At 43.0% G+C, this 21,673-nt stretch overlaps 1 protein-coding gene across 3 annotated transcripts; it reads right to left on the bottom strand.

Annotated features, from left to right (window-relative positions):
• Window positions 1-20: 20 nt before the first annotated feature.
• Window positions 21-21,587, bottom strand: llgl2 (LLGL scribble cell polarity complex component 2). 3 transcript variants are annotated; one of them, XM_074662495.1, is made up of 27 exons: window positions 21,270-21,587; window positions 12,334-12,456; window positions 9,144-9,241; window positions 8,305-8,386; window positions 8,115-8,230; window positions 7,824-7,982; window positions 7,549-7,711; window positions 7,340-7,472; window positions 7,191-7,245; window positions 6,389-6,543; window positions 5,871-6,082; window positions 5,617-5,684; window positions 5,381-5,534; window positions 5,175-5,279; window positions 4,856-4,951; window positions 4,532-4,728; window positions 4,122-4,269; window positions 3,892-4,039; window positions 3,694-3,810; window positions 3,428-3,594; window positions 3,053-3,317; window positions 2,817-2,964; window positions 2,706-2,734; window positions 2,478-2,525; window positions 1,872-1,914; window positions 1,731-1,788; window positions 21-1,622 (listed from the first exon to the last, which is right to left on the bottom strand). In XM_074662495.1, exons 2-26 carry the CDS (start codon window positions 12,406-12,408, stop codon window positions 1,749-1,751), a joined length of 3,021 nt encoding a protein of 1,006 aa, XP_074518596.1. In that variant the 5' UTR covers window positions 12,409-12,456; window positions 21,270-21,587; the 3' UTR covers window positions 21-1,622; window positions 1,731-1,748. The 3 variants fall into 3 exon arrangements, with proteins under 3 accessions (XP_074518596.1, XP_074518597.1, XP_074518598.1); XM_074662496.1 differs by having other exon boundaries at window positions 12,334-12,453; XM_074662497.1 differs by lacking the exon at window positions 2,478-2,525.
• Window positions 21,588-21,673: the final 86 nt, after the last annotated feature.

The raw sequence follows: 21,673 nt of genomic DNA, 5'->3' as shown, positions 1-21,673 counted from the left end.
AGAGACATTTGTTCATCAGAAAAAAAACATGTATATTTATCCACAAAGGACTGTAGTGTGAGGTTACAAATCAAAAAAAAAAATTAGGGTTCTTGATCAGTTCACTACAAAAATATATTCTAGGCTGATGCTAAAATACCCAGCATTCTGAGACACAGTACCAAAATATGATCTACGTTAGCAGCCAACCCTGTTACAACAGGCCCACAGGTACAGACTGAGTCACATACATACTGTATATATTAAACACATTTCACTAAAGTAGCTTACAATTACATTCCTAAATTACAGTTCTCATTGTTGGAATAAAAAAAAGGTTTACATAAAAATAATTAAAAACCAAAACCGCGTAAAAAGCTTTCCCCCCAGAAACGACAGCATCATGGAGAAGTACCGAGAGTCTCAGCGCGGGAGGACGGGAGGAGACAGGGCGGGAAAACACGGGTACAATACAGTCTGTGATCACTAATCAATATACAGTATATATATTTACTAAAAAAATACACGTTAACATCACTGTGGTTCAACAAACATCATTTTTTTCTCTTCTGGGGTCAAAGCGAAAACTACGTCCCTTAACAGTTCATCTGGAAGGTACGGAAGCACATTTCTGCAAAAGTTGGAAACAAATAGCCTTTAAATATTCACCTGGAAAGCTTTGGTTTGTGAAAAGTAAGAGTGATATTTAAAAAAAATAGGATCCAAGTTTTAAAAATAAGACCAAGAAAAGGAACATTTGAGCCATAGTTCTAAAAGTTTCAAAATAAAATAAAAAGTTTTGACAGAAATCTGAGACAAAGATTACAAATTAATATAAAAGCTACATTTAGACTTTAAACAAGTGGGCTAAAACTACAGATTATCTGACTTTTTCCTCTGATTTCTGAGACTGAACTTAATATGAAAAAAGATCAATGGCACTCCTTGTTTGGAATTACATCCTTTAAAAGCCTAGAACAAAATTAAATATTCAAAAATAACCAAAACATCAGAAATAAAACTCCACAGATCCCGACTCTCTTGAGCCAGAGCCACCAATTTTTCTCCAACATGTTTCTCTCTGCAGAAATGAGCTTCCACCATGTGAATTACTTCAAATTAAAAAATAGGCACAAGTTCCATAAAGTTCAAGCTACAGAATCTTTTCAGCAACATGGTTCAATCCTTCCCCCTCCGGCTCTATGTCCATGTGGAGGGATGAAGGCCTGTGAGACTGCTCGGCAGAGGGAAGAGTTCTGATTGGACGAACCGTTACGCTGTGGAAAGGCTGGTGGTGATAAAGGCGCAGAGGAGATCAGTAAAAAGCTTGGACAGGTGGCAGTTTGGAGATGCTGGTTGGGTGAGTTTTGGCATTGGTCTCATGTCAGGAATGTGCTTCATGTAGCTTTGGGTTAATGATTGTGACCGTGCTGTGGAGGTTTGTGTACAGCGCACAGGTGGTCTTCAGGCACAGGTGGTGTCTTGTCCTCCGCCCGCCGTCTGCACCGCATGCGAGCGCTCAGGAAGCTCAGGAGCCCTTTGGTGTCTCTGCGAGCTGAGAGAGGGGAGGTCAGTCACTGAGGCCAGGGGTCAGGGGTCAGTAGTGGTTTGTCAGCGGAGCAGGAGGCGGAGCCGCTACAGGACTATGACATCATCAGGGCGAGGAGAGATGACAGGAAATCAACACAGACAGAATTAACAGATGTTTTTTTTTTAAACAAGATGTGAAAATCTGTTGCACTCCGTCTCACCTTAGCCGTCCATGATTCTCAAGCTACAGCACTCTTCACATTATTCTCCAGGAAAGACCTGAGAGAAGCAGACGACAGCTTTAGTCTGCCAGCAGGGGGAGATGAAAACATTTTTGCTTCACTTTACAGTCTCATACTCACGTTTGGTCTCCCTCTAGTGATTTCTGGATTTCTTGAAGTACCTCTGCAGGAAAAAGAACACCATAACTACACTTTGTTCTTATCCTGAAGCAATTTCCTTAAATCTAATGAGAGTTAAATTATCATGCAGTGGGACTAGGGATAGGCATAGATGAGATTTTCAAGGATTCTACTACTTCATTCAAGTCTTAACCAGTTCCCTTATCGTACCCTGTAAAGCTTCTGGACAAATATCTGCTCCTTAGTTTTTGAGCTAACGGTGTCAAATCAAAGAAATCAATCCACTGATGTCATCTAAAAGAGATGAAGTTGAAGATTTTCTCTTGCAATATGTGACATCATTGGACCTGAAACTAAATTTAAGGCATTGATAAGGGAACAGTTAAGAATCTAGCCAAGAACTGGTTCTTGGTTTCCATTCCTGGTTGTTCTGATGTTTGGTAAACACTGCTGATGAAGGTGTGTCTGATGATCGGAGCAGAAAGCTGACACACCAGTTGTGAGAGGCAGCACATGAGGCTGATTCAGCAAAAGCCAAACATTAGAAAACAAAACAGGAAACAGTTTCAAAACGTTCGACTGTTTCTATCTCTATCGAGTACTCACGCTCGTCATTCAGCAAAGCATGCTCCATAACACGTCTAGCTGCACTTTCTGGAACACAGGCAGCAGGCAGAGGACACGTCAGTACAGTCAGCCACAAACAGTGAGTGTGTGTGTTTGTGTGTGTGTTTGAATACAGACAGCAAAGCACACAGTTTAACATCTGCACAGTTATCTCTCAGCCAGTAGCACGTGCATAGTCAAAGATGAAGCTGCTGTGGAAAGCTTTACCTGCGTCTTCACTGTCGAGTCTTGTGCTTCTGCAAGGAGAAAAGATAAAAGCTCAGGAGGAATAGAAAGATGGAGTATGCGCATCTTACTATAAAATCTTTGAGTGTCTACCTGTGAGTTGACGACCCTCCGTCAGAATGAATCCTACGTTTGTTGGAGCCTGAGTGGAGAGGAAGTTCGACCAGACAGCGAGGCTCCACCAGGAAGCGCGTGGACAGAGAGAAGCGTTCAAACTCAGAGGGAGAGATCAGGTAGAAGCCTGGAAGAGAAATACACAAACTCTTAATCAGCCCAGCTGCAGACAGAAATCTGACGACCAACTCCAGGTCATACAAGATGATCCTCACCCTGGCCGTGTTTAGTGAAGACACAGGAAGCAATACCGCTCACGTCCTCTCGGCGGATGCAGGGATACTGAACCTGCAGCTTAACTGACGGCAATGACACCACGTGGACGTCGCCCTGATTGGTCAGAACCACCAAGCCGCTCTCGCCGTACTCCTCTGATTTACTGCTGCCGAACCAGGACACGCCCACCCGCCGTACTCTGGAGCCGTCCACCGCTGTCAGCTTTAACTTCATCTTAGCGCTCACCTTTGGCAGCGTGAACACCTGAGTACACAAGAACAAGGTGAGGTGACATCACTGGTGCACATTAAATATCCCATTTGTGCATATTTTAAGGATCAACATCTGAAGAGATTGTTTTTGTTCTTTCTGACCTTAAACTGTTCCTCAGAGATGACCAGGAGGTGGTGTGAGCCCTGCATGTCAGGTGAGCGCGCCAGGTCATGAGCCACCTCCAGAGGCTCAGGGAGAGGAGCCCCGTGACCGTCAAGCACAACGATGCCAACTACTGGCGCCCGGTGCATCAGCTGGATCTCCTTGGCTGTACAGGAGGAGAAGGAGAAAGAGAAGGCACTGATGGTTAAAAGACGAGGATAGAGATGAGTAAAGACTCACCAGTCGTCAGAAAACTCTTCCTCACCTGGTTGAGCGGTTACTGGTTCATCAGCTCTGTGCTCCACAGCAGGGAGCCGGAGCATGTACGCAAACACACAGCCGCCATTGGTCCCCGCCCATAGGGAGGGTGTGTTATGTGAGCCTGCAGAAGGATTAGAAACACGTGAGAGGAGGAGCTGAAGTGTTTGATTTGGCACACGAGGAGGCTGGTTGTGTCACTCACTGTCTGTGAGGAAGGTGTCGGCGAAGTAAAGCGTCCGTACGAGACCGGTGAAGGAGTCATCTGAAGAGCGAGCTTCGATCTTTCTCTGGACGGGGGCGAGCTCCATCTCTGCCAGCTCGGCCTCCAGACGAGCGTTCGCCTCCTGGAGCTGCTCCCACATGAAAGAAAGAGAAAGGCTCAGTCACTTCCTGTTACTCCTGAGTCATTCACCAGTGAAAGCGGAGCTCTACCTTGGCGGCATTGTTGACGTGATGCTTCCTGAGCGAGACTCTGCTGCGTCTGATCCTCCTGAATGACTGTCGCAGAGATTTTTTTATGCTCTTTACCCTGGATAGAGGACCCTCCATGGCCAGCTGGTCACTGGGGTTCAGGGTGCATCTGGGTTTGGGAGAGGGTAGAGTTTACATATCATGACATGTTTGAGGGGCAAGAATGGATACAAACAGACAGGTGAGTCCCAGTGTTGAGCAGCATGTTGACATAGCCACAAAAAAACCCAACAACGTCAAACAAACTGACAAAGACAAGGGATTACTTTGTTTTTCCAGATGTACTCTGAAGAAACAAAAACACGAGTTATAACTGGGCCAAAGTTAAAAATACCAAAGTTCCCCTCAGATCCCTCTCTGCATCTTCTTACTTGACAAAGACGTTGTTCTTCTGTTGGTAGTCGTAGAGGCCAAAGCCGTGACTGGTCCCAAAAGCGACCAGCTTCCACTCTGAGTGCAGAGTGAGGGCGGTGACCACAGCGGGAGGCTGACACTGGACTAGAGCGAATGGCTGAAAGCCTGGAGGGAACTGAACCGGCTCCTCTCGCACATCCAGCCGAGTGTGACCCTGACCAGTGAGAGAAACATCAACACGATCGTTTAAAAAAAGACTCAGACATGTAATCGTTTCAGATCTGCTGACATAGATTAAAGATGATGCACGGCATACAAAGACAAGATTCAATGCTCTTTACCTTCCAGCGGAAACCCTCCTGGCCCTGCAGCAGATCCACAACTTTAGCCTCCACTATCTGATCTGCTGCTTCGTCGTTTAGCTCCAGTACCAGGATCTGAAATAGGAAACACAAATGCAAGACGCTAACAATCAGACCAAAGCCTCTTATAGATCAAATAGAGACCATGATGCACTTAAAAACTCACAAACTCTCATTTTCACTTTTTTCAGTTGATTGTTTTCATATGCTTGCATTGATTTCAAAATAAAGTTTCCAGAGACCTTCAAGGAGTCAGCTACAAAAACCTCAGTTTGGGATTTTTAATCAGTCTTCTCACCTGTCCAGCTGTTCCAGCCACAGTAAGATACCCACTGTATTTACAAAGGTGGATCTTTTGAACGCCGAGCCGTGGGTCATCACTGTACGGATCAAAACATCCGACCTGGACAAGCAGAATAAAGACACTTTAGGTACAAAAGAGAAAAAGAAACTCCTGAAGAAACAGCACACTAAGGGGGAAAATACAGGCTTGCAAAAACGTACCTTCCTGAAGGGAGGCCACTCTCCTTCGGAGCCCTGGTTCATATTATCGTTCGGGTCGGCGTCCGTGTGGAACACTCCAGCTGTGCTCAACTTGTACATGGGATACAAACAGACTCCTGAAGCATCCCAGAAACGCACCGTCCCATCCTCATGCCTGTACAAACACAATAAAACATGATGAGTTAAGTTTTCCTGGGAATAAAATCACAGGTGACGAAAACTTCATCAGGACTGACCCTGTAAGGAGAAGGTCTCTCTGTGGGGGGTCTGGGGCCAGGCTCTGCCCTCCTGTTATCGGCCACGGCTGAACACAGAGACAGAAATTAAGTTTATAGCAACATGTCTAAATATCAAGCCTCAGACTCACAAAATTAAAACCCCTTTCTAAAACTATAGAAACAAATGTTGGCACAAAAGCTGTGCTAAAATAAGTTGACAAAGAAAATGAAGCAAAAATAAACATTCAAATCTAAGTGTTGTGTTGTTGTACCTGTTTTGAGTAGTGTGTCTTCTGCAGGTCTCCGGCAGCGATCACCCTCTCCCACAGTTTGATGGGGATGGCAGAGACGTGGTGGGAGCAGGTGATTGCCGAGCTGTGGAGAGGGACCAGGTATGGGGTCTGAATGACTGGCCAGCCCTCCGTCTGCAGGTCGATCACAACCAGCTCCTCTTCCACCAGCACCACCAGAGCACTGGGATCTCCTGCAGACAGACAGCACTGACATTTAACAACAGAAAACCAAAAGTGGGTGCACACGAAATGTCCCAGCACTTGAGCAGGCTGCAAGGTCACTGTGCATCTAATGACACATCTGCAGGCTGTTTACACCCTTAACAAAACAACTGGAGTTTATTTATAGGCAACCAAGCAACCAAAGGAAACAGGTGACAGAAGAACCATGGAAACAAATAGAGACGTTGCATAAAACGTATTTAAATGCCTGTAATAAATCCTGCAGGTGAGGGTATCTGTAGTTTGGTGTGTTTGTGTGTGTGTGTGTTGCCTGCCTGTGTGGTGTGAGCCGCCTCTGATGACGAAGAAGTCAATGATCCTGGAGGTGAAGTCCAGAGCCACGTGTGTTTTCCCGTGGATCACAGTGATACAGTGTCTGTCTCCATAGCTAGCCCTGGGCATACCACCGCTGAAGAACAGGAACGGAGGACTACACACACACACACACACACACACACACACACACACACACACACACACACACACACACACACACACACACACACACACACACACACACACACACACACACACACACACACACACACACACACACACACACACGCACACACGCACACAGGTTCAAGTACAGTTCAGTTTGCTCAGAGGTTAATATGTAACAGGAGGTAGTGTAACAGATTTGGGAAATAAAGTTAAATATTGGGAGAGTGAGCTTGCAGGAAACGCTTTTATTGAGCCACAGATTTCACAATTCTCAATTTTGAGCCTGTTCTTATATTTTTTGGTGACTCTATCCTCAAAAATAATGATCACCTGGTTGGTTTCTTTGAATTGAGTACGCCAGAAAAAAAAATTCTGGGATTGTGAAAAAAGTTTGGCAGATTTGAAAGTTTCCGTCTGGTTTCAAACATTGTGTCAAAGCAGTAACAACCTCCCTTAATGTGGACACACACTGTTGAGCTTTTCTGCTACCAAAATTAACCCTGCAGCCTTTATGACCCGTCATAACCCAGCACAAACTAAACACCTGGCTGTGTTAAATACATGATCCTGGTTGGTCAAGCGCTTGTTGGTTTTCTACCAAGGAAACAAAACTGTTCAATTAAGACCACTCACCCTTCTTCTGCAGGGAGCTGAACTATTTTAGAAATGGCCTTGCAGGGGAAATGTCCTAAAGTGACAGAAGAAGAAAAAGTAAATTCATCTTCAGGAAACTTTGTTCATATATGTAAACGAGCAGAGGATGCTTCCGTCTATCTCCTCACCGTAGGGAATGTCTGACTTCTCCTCCTCGTCGTTTAGGTCTTCCACTCCCACCATCCATCGACAGTAGCTTCCATCGCTGTGAGAGCTCAGGATGTAGGCGGCGTCCTCCGTCCACCACACACTCTCCAGTTGCTGTGATTGAAGCAAACATTGAGGTTGTTCAAACTGCGTTTTGAGTTTTTGTAAAACAGAGAGGCAGAGCTCATACTTGTGTGGCTGGGATGTGCTGGATGGCGCAGTGTTTCTCCAGATCCCAGATGACCATGAGACCTCGTCCATAACCAATTACAACCTGGTTAGGGTTGAGTGGGTTCTCCTGCAGGGCTTCTACGTGCTCTAGGTTCCTCCTGCCGATGTAGTCTTCTGGTACGCTGGAGGAGACAGGAGAAACCAACATTAGAAACTTAACTCCTGATGGGACGAATAGCAATATCGTTTGCTACAAAGCTGCACTAAAACGTCACATTCTCATTATTTGCCAACCTGGTGGAGACTTGGTCTAGACTGATGTTCCTCTCCTCCAGCTCTCTGAACCCTGGCACCTCGACTATAAAAACATGTCCGCCTTCTGTCCCTAACAGCAGCAGCTCCCCCGAGGAGTGAGCCAGCACCGCTGTCACTCTGGTTACACTGGGAGGCGCCCTGAAGTGAAGAAGAAGAAAGACGTTGAGTCAATTTATGGGAATATTCCCACCTCTAACCCCCATGTGTTTCTGTTAATCACTGCAGCTCCAACAAATTAAACATTGACACAGAAATTGTACTTTTACCCACCCAGGTGGTCCGGTGAGTGTGAAGCGTCCGATCTCCAGGAGCTCGGAGAGGCCTTTGTGGGCTCTTAAAGTCCACATGTGCAGACTGTTATCATCCAGCAGAGTCACCAGTTCAACCTAAACATAAACATCAGTCAATCCATACTGTCCAAAAAGCCGAACCATCCAAAAACTTGTCCATGACACATTACCTGGTGTGGGAGAAAGTGAACCTGTGTGACGGCCGCATTTTCATCATGTAGACCCATAAACTCCACACCTGGAGCCCCATACCTGACCGCTGGTTGAGGACGACTGGATTTGTAACAATCATTTCACTGCTTGTTCCTGACAGAGCTCTAATGCAGATCCTGCATTGAGCACAAGTATAAGACAGACTATCTCCTTGTCACAGTTGAAGAGACAAATCCAACTAATCTTACGTAATCATAGAGTGAAATAATAATGCATGCATGAAGCAGAGGAAACAGATTTTATCTCCAGAGTGTTGAAGCAGCTCCAGGGCTGCTGCAGAGTATCTGACCCTGACCTCTGAAGAGTGTTTAAAATGCCACATTGTGGAAAGATGTTTGAGCTGCATTAGACAAACAGAAGCAGCTCTGTTCTCTGAATCCGCCTGAAGCATCCAGCGCTTTGACTCATGATATTCATTCACAGATTTTGCTGTATCTGAGCCCTCTTTCTCCTTTATCCCTGAACAATCTGCTGCATTGTGCTGCAGGATTACTCTAATGGCAGAGGGCACCACGGTTATCAAAACCAGTGTGTGTCTGTGTCAATGGGGAAAGTGTACCGACTGGCTCCGCTGCACTGTCAGTGGGAATAATGGAGCAGAAAGGCTGTGGCGTCACACTCCATAGTCTTGAGCAACAGCGTGGGAAAATGAAATACCTGAAGCAGGTGCCCATGTGAACCGCAGACGAGGATTTAGCAGCGTCATAGTTGCTAATTATCACTCCTCCTCAAGTTCAAACATGACGCTCAGATTCCTAGCTGAGCGCTGTTTGCACTCCGGCTCGCTGAAGGATACAGTTTGATGGCTCCGGAGCGAGTGCCGATGGCCAGCAGCTGCAGGGAGGGACTGAAGCTGAGGGCGCTGGGCTGGTGAGGAAACCCATGCTCCACCGTCTGAGGAGGAGAGACAGGACAGACAGGGGGAGGGTGAGACGGACCCGTGACAGCTGAGACAATGACAGGATGGAGACGAGAGGCTGAAACACTCTGCAGATAACAGCAGGTGGAGGAGAGTCAGGAAGAGGCACAGATAACATAGAAACATGAATCCTGTTGTTGATACTCTGGTTTATCACGTGATACAGACGTACGTGTTGAGTAGGCCTGTCACGATTATCAATAAATCAATTAACCGAACGATAAATCAAAACATCCTCGGTAAGTTTGCCAGCCTCGACAAACTGACACGTGCATGCATGTTTGTTTTCCTCCTCTCTTTTGACCAAAGAGGCTGAGTGAGAAGATGGCTCACTACGTCTATCTTTCCTGACATCGGGGGCATAGGTTCTATAGCGGATTTAGTGGATTTATAGCGGAGTGAGCATCTGTCAAAAATGCGATCTTTGAGGTGAAGACGAGGCTGCTCGCGCGTACACACAGCGGCTGTTTCCCAAAGCCAAGGTACCTTGCCTTGCCTTGGTCTGATGTGGGCGTGGGGTGGGCGTGGGCAGGCATCCACATCATCAGTCGCTGCCCAAGTGCTGTTCCAATGTTCATGTCCTCCGGAGGCATATGTCCTCCGTTTGGTTAGCATGTGGCTAATTGACCAAGGATACACAGGTGTATCCTTAGCTGCCTTGCCATGGCTATAAATACCCAACATGCAACGCGTGAATCTACAAAAAAGGAAAAAAAAATGGAAGGAAAAGACGCACCAGCGGAGGCGCGTGGTAAATTCCAAATTAAATGTAAGTAACAAAATACACCTCTGAAAATAACAACTTATACCATGTCCACCACTTAACTATTTTGTGTGTCACTCACATAACTATAATTACTGAGAAGCTGCACCTGCAGAGTGTCAATGATGTGACAATAAAAAAGCAGAAAGTGTAGAAAAGTGGCAAGTTATGACAATATTTGAAGCCGTCTGAGCTCCTCCCACAATATGCCTTTGTAGGCTGTTCCATTAGCATCTCCTTTTGAGCAGAGGCAGGACACTTGCCTTGGATTGGAAGGAAGTGGCTTCGGAGGCACTGCCTACCAAGGCAAGGCAAGGCAAGGTACCTGGGCTTTGGGAAACAGCCAGAGAGAGCTGAAGTGAGCGTCCTGAGGGGTAAGGAGGAAACACACGCTAATATGAGTGATGGCACGAAAGATACAGTTCTTAAGCCGCCTGCCACAGTCCTAGTGTGGGAATATTTTGTTTTTTATCAGAATGAACAAAGTGTGAGCTCATGAACACCAACGAGCTGATATGTCACATTTGTTTGAAAATAGTGGCGACGAAGAAGAAGAAGAGGGAGGTGCAGCGCAGCCTTGTTCTTTGACAATCAGCTCTTACTGAGGCTTTTGGTCGGCAAAGTCAATAGAAATAAAAGCGCCAAATGGTGGGCGCTCAAAGACAGCTACATTGCCAAAGAAATGCTGCCCTTCAATACGGTTGAAAGCCAGAAATGTTAAAAATGTTTGACAGACAGTACGGATTGACTGGAAAAAAGTACATGTTACAAACAATTCAGGAACTGTATAAACTCCCTTTTATTTAGGCTATAGTTTTTATTGTTGTTTTTTTTTGGAGTTTCGTTTTTTCTTTCGAGACAGGGTCTATGTTTTATTGTTTTTGATTAGTATTAATTATTTTCATTGACATGTATTTTTTTCTAAAAGAGAGTCCATTTCATTTTCATTGTATTTTTTTCTTTGTTGTTTGTTAAATTTATTATATTCTTTGTTTAATTCATTTTATTTAAAAGACCCTGACCTTTTAATTATAGTTGAATACTCTTAAGAAATTAAAGTTTCTTGCTTTTGATATGGTGTACTCACTTAATTATCCCATTTATCATAATTACATCAATAAAAAAACGAAAAAAAAGCCAAAATAATATTGACAATAATATAGTTTATTGGCAATAATATTTTGGAAAATTATCATCTAGCAAAATTTGTTATCGTGACAGGCCTAGTGTTGAGTTAATCTATGAATGATAAATTGGGAGAAAAATATTTTCAGAAAACACCTCAAGTCCTTTCAAAAATCATCCATGCAACTTTTGAATTCACGATACTCCAACAGGGTCCTGCAGTGTACAAAAGTAAGACTCAACTGATTGACTTTCCAGATGTGTTTTAAAAACCTGGACTCATATCATTAGGTTGCATACACAGTGAGTATTTTTAATACGACTGCTTTTCTTTACATTGCAGCAACTCCAAGCTACTCAAGGCCATGTGCAGTTTGATGATCTCTGAACTAGAATCAGTACCAGGAAATATCACTCATCGCCATCACACATATCCAATCTCTTATTATAAAGTCTTTCCCTGAGAGGACACGTACAAACAAAACCTGAAGCTCCATTGCAGAGTATTTTATTACATCCAGGGACGGACTAAAAATAAACTTGATGCCTTGCTGTGGCGTTCAAATGCAGATAGTTCCATCAAAGGAATAATGTGTTTATTAAGCTTTTTTATAGCTTGTTGATCTTGTGAATCATCAGCAGTCATTTGGTTTGAGTACCAAGAACCAGTTCCAAATTTCAGAGATTCATGGATTAGCTTAAGCACATTCATAACTGTAAAAAAAAATGGAATCTTATCAAGTGATTTTGTATTATTTTTCAGTGGACAATGTCTTTTTTTGTCACATTCACATGACAAGTCCAGAAAAATGTCTTGTTTCAAGTCATATAAAGACAAAAATGAGGTCTGAATTGCTGGTAACAAATTAAAAAATCTGCCAGTGGAACAAGAGAAAGTTTAGTTATATTAACACATTTTTCTAGTTTCAAGCAAATTTTCAAGCAAATTTTTCTGTTTCATTGGTAAATTTTTTTTTAACTTGTTCCAAGCAATTAATACCTCATTTTTGTCTTTAAATGACTTGAAATAAGACATTTTTCTGGAATGGTCGGGTGAATGTGGATCATATTAAGTCTAAAAAGACATTTTCTAATGAAAATAAAGCAAAATCAATTGATAAGATTTCAGTTTTTGGTAGTTTAGCTGTTTTCTTCTGTCTTAACTTGCGCAGCTCTTACCTTGTTGAACTGGAAGAGCTCCTGTTTGAGTCGATCCCTCTGGGACTCATGGCCGTGTCTCCTGAACCTCTTCATCCTGTCTCAGCACCAGCGTGGAGCCTGCGGGCCCACTGACGCACGCTGCTGCGAGGAAAACAAGAGGATGGAAGAAAGACAAGATCAGCCAGTGTCTGACTAAAAATCCTCCTGGTTCATGATGACACATTATTTTGCACAGTGATTTATAAAGTCCTTCTCCATGAGGATGTTTCATTGCAACTCTGTTTCCTCTTGGTTGTTTGTGTTTAAATGTGATGCATTAGCTTCTTATTTCAGCCGACACTTAGATCAATCGTTCTCTAAACACCGTCTGATTGAATCTACAGATCGATCTATCACTGATGCAGGCCGTTTGAGAGCACCAATAAATAAATTCCAGGGTGGGGTTTAATCTCTGCTGCAGAAGGAAGAATACAGATCAACAAACAAATTATTTACACCATGACTCAGGATCAGGATGTGTGGGATTTGTTAAACACTCTTTGGAGACTTCTGTCTGCAAATGTGTGTCAGTGGAAAGTGGGAGAACAGCCTCAAGTCTCTAGGCTTTTAAGCAGCAGGGCTGGCTGCAGAAAGGAATGCTACAGGTGGAGTCCAGCACCACACACACATACACATACAGTCGGCCCTGTGAAGCATGTGCCAGCTGATGAAAGCACCTGCTCCACATACTGAGGGTTTCCACAAATGCATTATTCTCTGACTTCTTCTCAAGCTTTGTCTCAAATTTGTTCCTCCTAACTAACTTGTTCCTCAAACCACAGAAGTGTTCAGACCTATGTTCCTATGATAAGTACAGGGAAACACCCAGAGAGCACGTGTCACATTAGCTTAGCTTAACTCCTGCAGGATGAGAGGAGAAACTAGCTGCAACATCACATAAAAAAGGATGCACAGGATGCTTTTTCTTGATTCACAGCCCGAAGCAAAGAGGTACCCATCAATCAGACATGTTTAAGACCTCAAGGCCTGACGGGCAGTAAATATGTCACTGTAACAGGAGGATGTGGGTGCAGAAACTGGCCTGTAGTGATTGATTTGCACTGGTTTATTTGAATCTAAAGAAGTAAAATTATTTGTAAACGAAGCAAATGCTTACAAAGACGCTTTACTCTACAATCTTACAGTTTCTGCTAAAACAGACACGTGACAGAAACGGGTGAAGAAATCATGGCAACATCATTTCATCTGAGGGAAAAACACACACTTCATCTGTTTCTTCCTCCTCCTCTTTAAATAATGTCTTAAATTGAGTTTTGTCTAAAGGTGAAGGTGAGGTTTGTTAAACCAGCGACCTCAGACTCCACGTTGTACAGAGAGTCTGACTCTCTAATCTCCATCACGTGAAGCAGCACAAAGTCCTCCAAGCCTGACAGTCTGTGCGGCGTGTCAGACCGCTCTCTGGCTCCTTCGCTCCTTCGCCAAGACTCAGCTATGTGAAAGAAAAGCAGATCTGACCAGAATACTGGAGACGGCGCGACGAGGAAACTCATGAGCACAGTCAGACACATGAGCCACAAGCATCACACGTCCATGACAAAGGCATGCGGTGTGAGTCACAGTTTTCCGTATAACGCAGCTCATTTGCCTGAATCCAGAGTAAGACGGATCTGTTAATAGCTGAAATCAGAGGAACTGCTTTGACTCACGTTTCCAAAAGACGCTCCCTCAAAGAAAAGTTCAAACATCTCTGATTCAGAGAGCAGACCAGGATTACAGCTCAGTGCTCTCAGATTAAGTTTTTCAAATAAACATCCCCCTCTAATTAAAAAGTCTACTGCATCATTCTTTTTATATTGGTTGTATTTTTTCTCAGGATGGAAACAAGTGATCTGGAAAAGAGCAACTTTTTGGTTCTGTTTTCAGGTAAGTATGATTAAGGAAAGCGGCATCATGACTTTTCCCAAACTTGTGCTAGAATTGAGAGATATGCAACAATATTGGCTATTAGGATTTAATTCAGACTTATTCTTTTACAAAAACTCAGCTGAATTCTGACACAAAAAGTCAAAATTCTAACTTTGACAAAACACAGGGATTAGTGCAAAAACTTCTGACCTCTTTCTCAAAGTTCTGCAAAAAAAAACAATCAAAAATAAAATTAAGAATTGTGACATTTCACTCTTAGATTTCAGTCCTTCTCAGCCTCGAGTAAAATCTGACATTTATTGCAGATTTCTGGCATAAAAGTCTTTTGGACCTAATTATGAGAATTTTGACTTATTTCTCAGATAACTGTCACAATTTTGAAAAAAAATAAAATTTTATTTTTTAAAGCTTATATTCTAGCTTTTTTACTCATAATTTGCCTTTAATAGCAGGATTCTGACTTAGGGTAATAATCCTCAGCAGTGGGAAAAGAACAACTGGTTTTAAAAACATGCAACATCCCTGGTGCTGCTGCAGGTCGTAAGCTCTTTGTAGACCCTGTGTGAATGAGTGTGTGAATAAGAGTGTGAATGAGTTTGTGTGTGAGTGTGTGTGACGGTCCCAGGAGAAGCAGTGGGGCAGAAAGAAGGAGCTCAAAGCCGTAAGCTGTGCTGACAAAGGCAGGGTGGGAGGTCTGCTTCACAAACACAGCAGCTCCTCAGGACAACCAGAGGAATCTGCTGATGGAGAACCAGAGGAGACTACGACCCTCACACGTGTTCACGCGTAAACAGAGAAGACAACAAACAGAGAGGAGAGCTTCATCTCTTTCTCTAACATCATCTGCTTGCTGAGAGTCAGACAGTCTAATCCCAGAGCTGTTTCTCTCCCTCCAGATTAATTGTGGCCTTTCAAGTGACCTGACAGACATTAGAGCACAAATTACCCGTTCATTAAACACACTCCAGTGTTATTTCTCCCCCAGCTACTCATCAAGAGCCAGAGCTGGGGAGGAACATCGCTATTACATGAAGTGAGGTGATGTTTAAAGCTGCTCCTTCAGACATGTAGATTAACCTCCTCTGCTCTCTTAAAACCTTCCACACTTCAGCCAAGATGAGAGGAGAGTTAAAGCAGCCCGGCAAACAAGGCGGCAAATTAGCTGTTTTAAATTGTGCTTCATCATCCTGCAACAATTTGTACAGAACCAGTGTTCCTTCAAAATATTTCTTTTGAAGGAACACAAATCTAGCTCATTAAGAATTTTTGCCACACTTTGCTTATTTTTTTTACAAAGTTTGTGATGTATAATCTCAATATATAATCTCATTTGCAACTTTTTTCCACACATATTTCACCTGAATCATGGAATTTAACTCATCATTTTAACTTTTTTTACAGTCAGAAACTTACTGTTATTGATAAGTGCATCAACTTAAAGACAGCTAAATTTTAAGCAATTTAATCTTAATGAGTTTGCCCCATGTGTGTGCAGATGGACTCATTTATGATACCAAAGCAGTAGACCAAGCTGTTATTGTTGGAGGGAAGTACCTGTTAGTTTTCGGCTCATCAGGAGAACAATAGCAGGTCAGAAGTGAGCGTGACAGAAACCAGTTTACAGAGCGCTGCAGAGAAACTGTGTCATGCTCTACCTTAGCCTCACATATGGATCTTTGAAGAGGAATTTCACCTGGCAGAGGAGTAAAGTGATGAGCTTTGTTTGATCTACAGTGAGCTCATCTGTCAGCCAGATAAGCTCACCTGTGGTATTTACCTATGACTGTACATTAAACAGGCTTATCGACGGCTCTCACAAAGTCTCACAGAGAGCCTCACATGTGTCGTCAGTCAGTCAATGAATGCGTTCACTCTCGGTCTGCGAGATGCTGTTTGTTATCGTTCATCCCACGGTTCAGTGAGATCATCAAATTCCCAGCATATCAGCCGAGCCATCAAAGCTGAGTAGGGAGTCGATGCAGGGAGAAAAGTGCACAAACATGCCTGAACATGACAACAACAAGTTCAGGAGAAGTGGCTGGACCAGCAGAGCTGCTACATGACCACGTCTCTCAGCGACATAGCTCGCATAGCGCCTCAGAGGAAGAATGAACGGCCAGGAAATGCCTGGCATCCAAAACATTCGCCTTATGGACTTATGCAATCAACAGCTACGCTAGAACTTGCTGCGAGACAGGAAAAAAGGTAGAAGTAAGCCCCTCCCTGATCGTATCTGATCAACTCATACAGCTGAAGCTCACACACACTCAGACTTATTAATGGTGTCAAAAATGCAGCTGTAAAATAGAGCAGGTAATAGAGGTGGAGCAGAACCTGTCTGACAGCTGCTCCACACACACGACCCATCACAGAAACACCTCTGTGTGTCTGCACTCATCTCCCTCTGAGCTGCTCTCAGGGTCAGTTCAACAGCATGGAAATAAAGAGCTTAATTTAAAAGAGCAAACAAATATAACCCTTAATATTCAAATCCCAAATGACTTACGACGACAACATTTAAACAACTACAGGCCCCCGGGTAAGGACGAAGATCCATCTTCATATTTTCAACTTAAAAAACTCTGTGTGTTTGGTTTTTGTGACCCTTTGAGGAAGAGGAATACTCCATAATTAAAGTACAATTTATGAAAAAAAAAAATCAAACTTGTGAGATAATAAAAAAAGTAATAAAATTAGAGCAAATATGTGTGCGTAAATGGAAGCATTTGTGAGATTAGGAATAAGCAAATGTTAAAGAAAAGGTCACAAACTTCAAAGATCATTACTTTGCAAAAAAAGTGTGAAATATGTTGGGAATGTGTGGAATCAAAAACTAGCAAATGTTTGAAAAAAGCGTATTTTGACATAATAAATGTGATGCTATAAAATGTGTGAAATAAATCCACTTAGAAAGTGTGTGAAGTGGGGGATAGTAAATTTGTGCTTGAAAAAGACTCGAGCACACTCAAACTTTACTCTGAAATTATTCCACAGTCCTGGTAGGAACATTTCCAGGCAAACCCTGGGAGAAAACTGTGTCTGCTTGCATAATTCAAGAAGTTTTCAAGAATTTTGTGTAAAAGTGCTTTATTGGGATGCACATCCAATAAAATCTATTTTCTGGCAGCTCAGACAAGCTGAAAAGAGACAGAGGTCTCGTATGCAGACTTGTGGGTAAAATGCAGACGTTTTCAAGAGTGGGGATAATTCTTCCATGTTATTATCAATATGAAAATCTAATAAAGAGACAGGACGTGAATCTCAGACTTTGTTTACCTCTGTATTGTCAGCCTTGGGTCATCTTGAAGCCATGATTCAAAACATGTATCTTACAGTAAACCTGATGATTCAGAGGATACAAACAGCTCAGAATCTGAGTTCCAGCAGATGTGACGGTACCTGTGCGGGGGACCTAAATGTTCTGACTCTGTCTGAGTGTGTGGCCTGACACCTCTCTGTGATCTCAAACATCACCAAGCTATTCTTGGTCGTGGTGATGGAAATGACTCCTCTAAAGTCAGCCGAAGACGGTGTGCTGTGGGTTGTGGTGTGATTTGTGTCAGGTCGGTGCAGCAAGCAGAGAAAGAGGGGGCGTCAGTACAGCCTGACATTCAAGTTGAGTATTTACAACCAGCCCAAAGAGCCAGAGCAGGAGAGGAGGAGTCAGAGCCACTACAGCTAACACGAGGGAGATGCTTCCTTCCACATTCAAAACAGAAACAAGATCTTGTCAGTTTTGGGTGTGGCTGGCAGATAGCAGATCCCCACTAATTCACTCTGTCTTTCCTGTAATCAAAACCGCAGGGACGCAGAGAGGAGGGGATGATCAGGAGCTTACACCGTAAAGGCTCAGGTTGCCTCTGAAAACGTAAGGATACTGAGCCGTTATTAGCAGGAAGAACAAACACATAGACCTCATGACAGGGACTTCTCCAAAAAATGTCCCAGTAGGAAAAAACTTGTGTGCAGAAGTGTTGGGATTAATCTGTCATCAAGTCCTGCACACTGATGTCTAACACAAAGTCACATGGTGGCATGTTTTTGTGTCTGCCTCTGAGTACTACAAGGTGTACTTTTGATGACCAAGATTCCAATTATGTCTTGAATCTGATAAATTTGTGACGTTTTTTTTAAATAAATTAACAGTATTAATTTTAATTTGCATTTTATATTCAACAAAGTGGCTCCAAAACATGTAAAAACATGTAAACAAAGAGTCTCAAATGCACCTTGAATTGCATATCAATGACCTAGAAACACCTTTGACAAACAATTTAAAAAAATAAAAACATGTCAGCTTTCACACCTGTAATTTTTGGAAATACCATCCAACCCTACGTGCCATGAGTTCCTTTGTACACATGTATCTCATGTGAGCTACACCAGATGAGCCAACTAAATTTTCTCTCTCCTCTACCACCCCATTAAAAACCCACGGGAGGAAAAGCCTCCTTCCCTGTCTGATAATGTCTTGCACATTGGAAGAGGTGAAGCAAGAATTGAGTTAACCGTTAACATGCTAAACTCAGCGTGACAGTCTGAGCCCTGCGCTCTGTTTGAAGTTTACAGGCAGGGTTTGCCTCTCGGACATCACCTCAGCCAGCACATGGGTACTTAAAGCTGCTCAAAGTTCAGGGGAAGGAGCCTTTGAAGTCTCACTGTGCTGAGTCTCACCTGAACATTCAACTTACACAGCCACATGTCAGAAAGTATGTCAGAAGAAGTAGTTGAGCTTCTTTTGGCCTGGCCTACTTTTGGGAGGGGCTGTTTGTTTTGCCTCCATTGTAGTTTCAGGTGGACTTTGCCATGCAGGTGGAATAGTACTCACTCTGAGGGGGAACAAAAGGCTTTTTGTTTGACTGGTGCTGCAGGTGGAGGTAGAAGGACGCGGCCTTTGTGTCTTCCAGCTTTATCCTGTTCAGAATATGTGACTTTTTTGCTGCAGACTGACTCAAAATCAAAAATCCTGACAGATAAAACCACCCAACACTTCACTACAGGTGAAGAGCTGGGTTCAGGTAAAGGGGTGCAGTGTGAGTAAAGCTATGAGGTGAAATTTTTTGTGTTGACATTTTGATGTGACCGTGACAGAAAACAAGCCAAACCGGAGAAACGATTTTTCCTCATACACCCCAAACGCACCAGTTACTCATGCAAAAACCAGACCGTTGACTCAAACGCTTACTAACATACCTGCTGGGGAGACACACCTTGCTTCAGCCATACATTTCCGTAATTATGCAACACAGAATACAACAACTACTCACCTATCTGCACACCGGAGTTAGCCAACCTCATACCACTGTTACTTTCCTTTTCCCTGAGCCCATGCCTCTTTGGATAAAACACTCAGAGGTGGAGTCGTTGTGCTAAGCTATGAGCTAATACTTGCTTTATTTTAACCTGAATTCTTTGCTGTACATCATATTTAGCAAGTGGTTATCCAGGCAGAATATAAGATTTTAATAAAGCATACCCTCCAATTTTTGCCAACAAATATTGGTGACAAAAAACATTTCAGTTTTCTTAAAGAAATGCTGAGCATGCAACTTTTCTTATTTGATTCTTTAACCAATCATCAAACCAACTGATTCAATACTCAATTACTTAAACATTCTGTTAATGCAGCCAAAGTACTATATAAACCTGTTATAATGTATTGAGTTTCTACAAAAACTTTATTGGAATGTTTGAAGGTAAGTTTCAGCTTCTGTTTTCTTCCTTTATTTTACATCTGGTTTGGCGTCCTTGTTGGTACCAAAAGTCTCCATTCAGTTCCATGTAACTGGGTCATTGTTAAAGCAGTCTGAAGGGTCAATATTTCATCCTACCTTAGGCCTAATTTTCTTCATTTTGCATACCTGGTTGGCCACACTTTGGGGTAGCCTTAAGTGTATATCCGCTCCTCTTCTTCCATCTGGGTCAGATTGTTTTGAGAAAACAGCATCTCTCTTCTCTGTTTATTTTTTCACCTGTTTTTTTAATTTACTGAGGAACTCTTCAAGTTGTCTTGTTGGGTTGTTTTAGGAACCATTAGACAATATTTTTTTGTGTTTAACATCTGTTTTTGGCTATTGTACAGTAAACTTTAGCTTCAACTATATTCATTTAAATATATATATAATTAGACAAACATCAAGTTACCCTTTGATATCATTTTTTTTCTGCTTTTCTATCCAGGTGGGTCTGTTTTCAGTTAGGGTTATGGTTTATATTCTCTCCCTGCCTTAAATATAGTTTTTTTTTTCTTGCAGCTATTCCCATCCCTTCTCTACTCTTCTCTTTAACATCTAGTATGGATCGGTCTTAAAGGTACATTTCATATTTTGTGTTGCTTTTCTCTTAGTTCTGGTTGGGTACTTTCCTTCTTTGTTTAATCCTGTGTTTGCTTCATTTGTCGCCACCCAATGTGGACTTTATCAGCCCTCTCTACATCACCTGACTGAGGGTGCTCTCAGCCTCTAATATGGCTCACAGGTGAGCTGATTGTCAGCCAGGTGTGTCTCATGCTGATGCCAAAAGGTAACAGAGACAGACCACGGAGGAAAACAGAACTTATACTGATGGGAGTGAGAGCTTTCAAGGTTAAGATGACAATATACTTGTTTACTTATCTCTAACTTACTCTCGTAAAGGTAGCACTGAAAACTAAAAGGAAACATGCTTGAATCACAGCTGATTCTATCCCAAAAGATTTATCTAACTTCTGAAAACTTAATAAAGTCAAAGTGTATTAAAAGTACACGGATTTCCTCGCAATTCCTGTCATTGTTTATCGTACTTTTAATGTGCAACAGCTTCAGAGTCTGATCTCAGAGGGAGGACTAGCAGCTAGCAAGTGAACAATTAGGAGATGATGTGTGGCTAAACAACTTGAGCTAGCTGTAGTTGAAGCCGTTCAGGTGTACAGGAGAAAACAGGTGGCTGTAATAAACAGGTAAACTTCCTAATGTTAGCCACCAGTCTCTGCACCTCACCAACACCTCCAGGAACAGGTCCCTATAAACAGAAAACATCTCGCAACCCACCTGATTTGAAACGGCCGTTGCTCCGCTGCAGTTAAACGTAACAGCCGCTGGATCCGCTCTCAGCTCCGGTTAGTGTGTTTCAGTCAGCGGGGAGCCCTCTCCTCATCCAAAGTCCACCGAAGAAAACACGACCAGTTCGAAAACAGTACTCCCAGAAACCAGTAGACAACGTAAAGCCGAGGAAATATCCTGTATGAGTCCCGGTTTTTAAGTAAGAACCGCTCCTTGTTCCTCCACCGCCGCTGCGGTAGCTTCGCTGTTTCCTGCTAGGCTAAACTTCACTGGGCTAACTCCGCCCTGATGATGCATTCAAGTGCACCTCGTAAATTCCAGCTACTTCAGCGAGTCCCGCCTACTGCCGGGTTTAAACCGTTTGTCTAAACTCATTGATATGGAAGCCCATT

The sequence above is a fragment of the Halichoeres trimaculatus genome, unplaced genomic scaffold (genome assembly GCF_033239565.1).
Source record: "Halichoeres trimaculatus isolate MK-OKI-2021-1 unplaced genomic scaffold, fHalTri1.1 fHalTri1_scaffold_23, whole genome shotgun sequence".
Lineage (NCBI taxonomy): Eukaryota > Metazoa > Chordata > Actinopteri > Labriformes > Labridae > Halichoeres > Halichoeres trimaculatus.
Note: the sequence above shows the minus strand (reverse complement) of the source record. Positions and strands in the feature narration are given on the sequence as shown.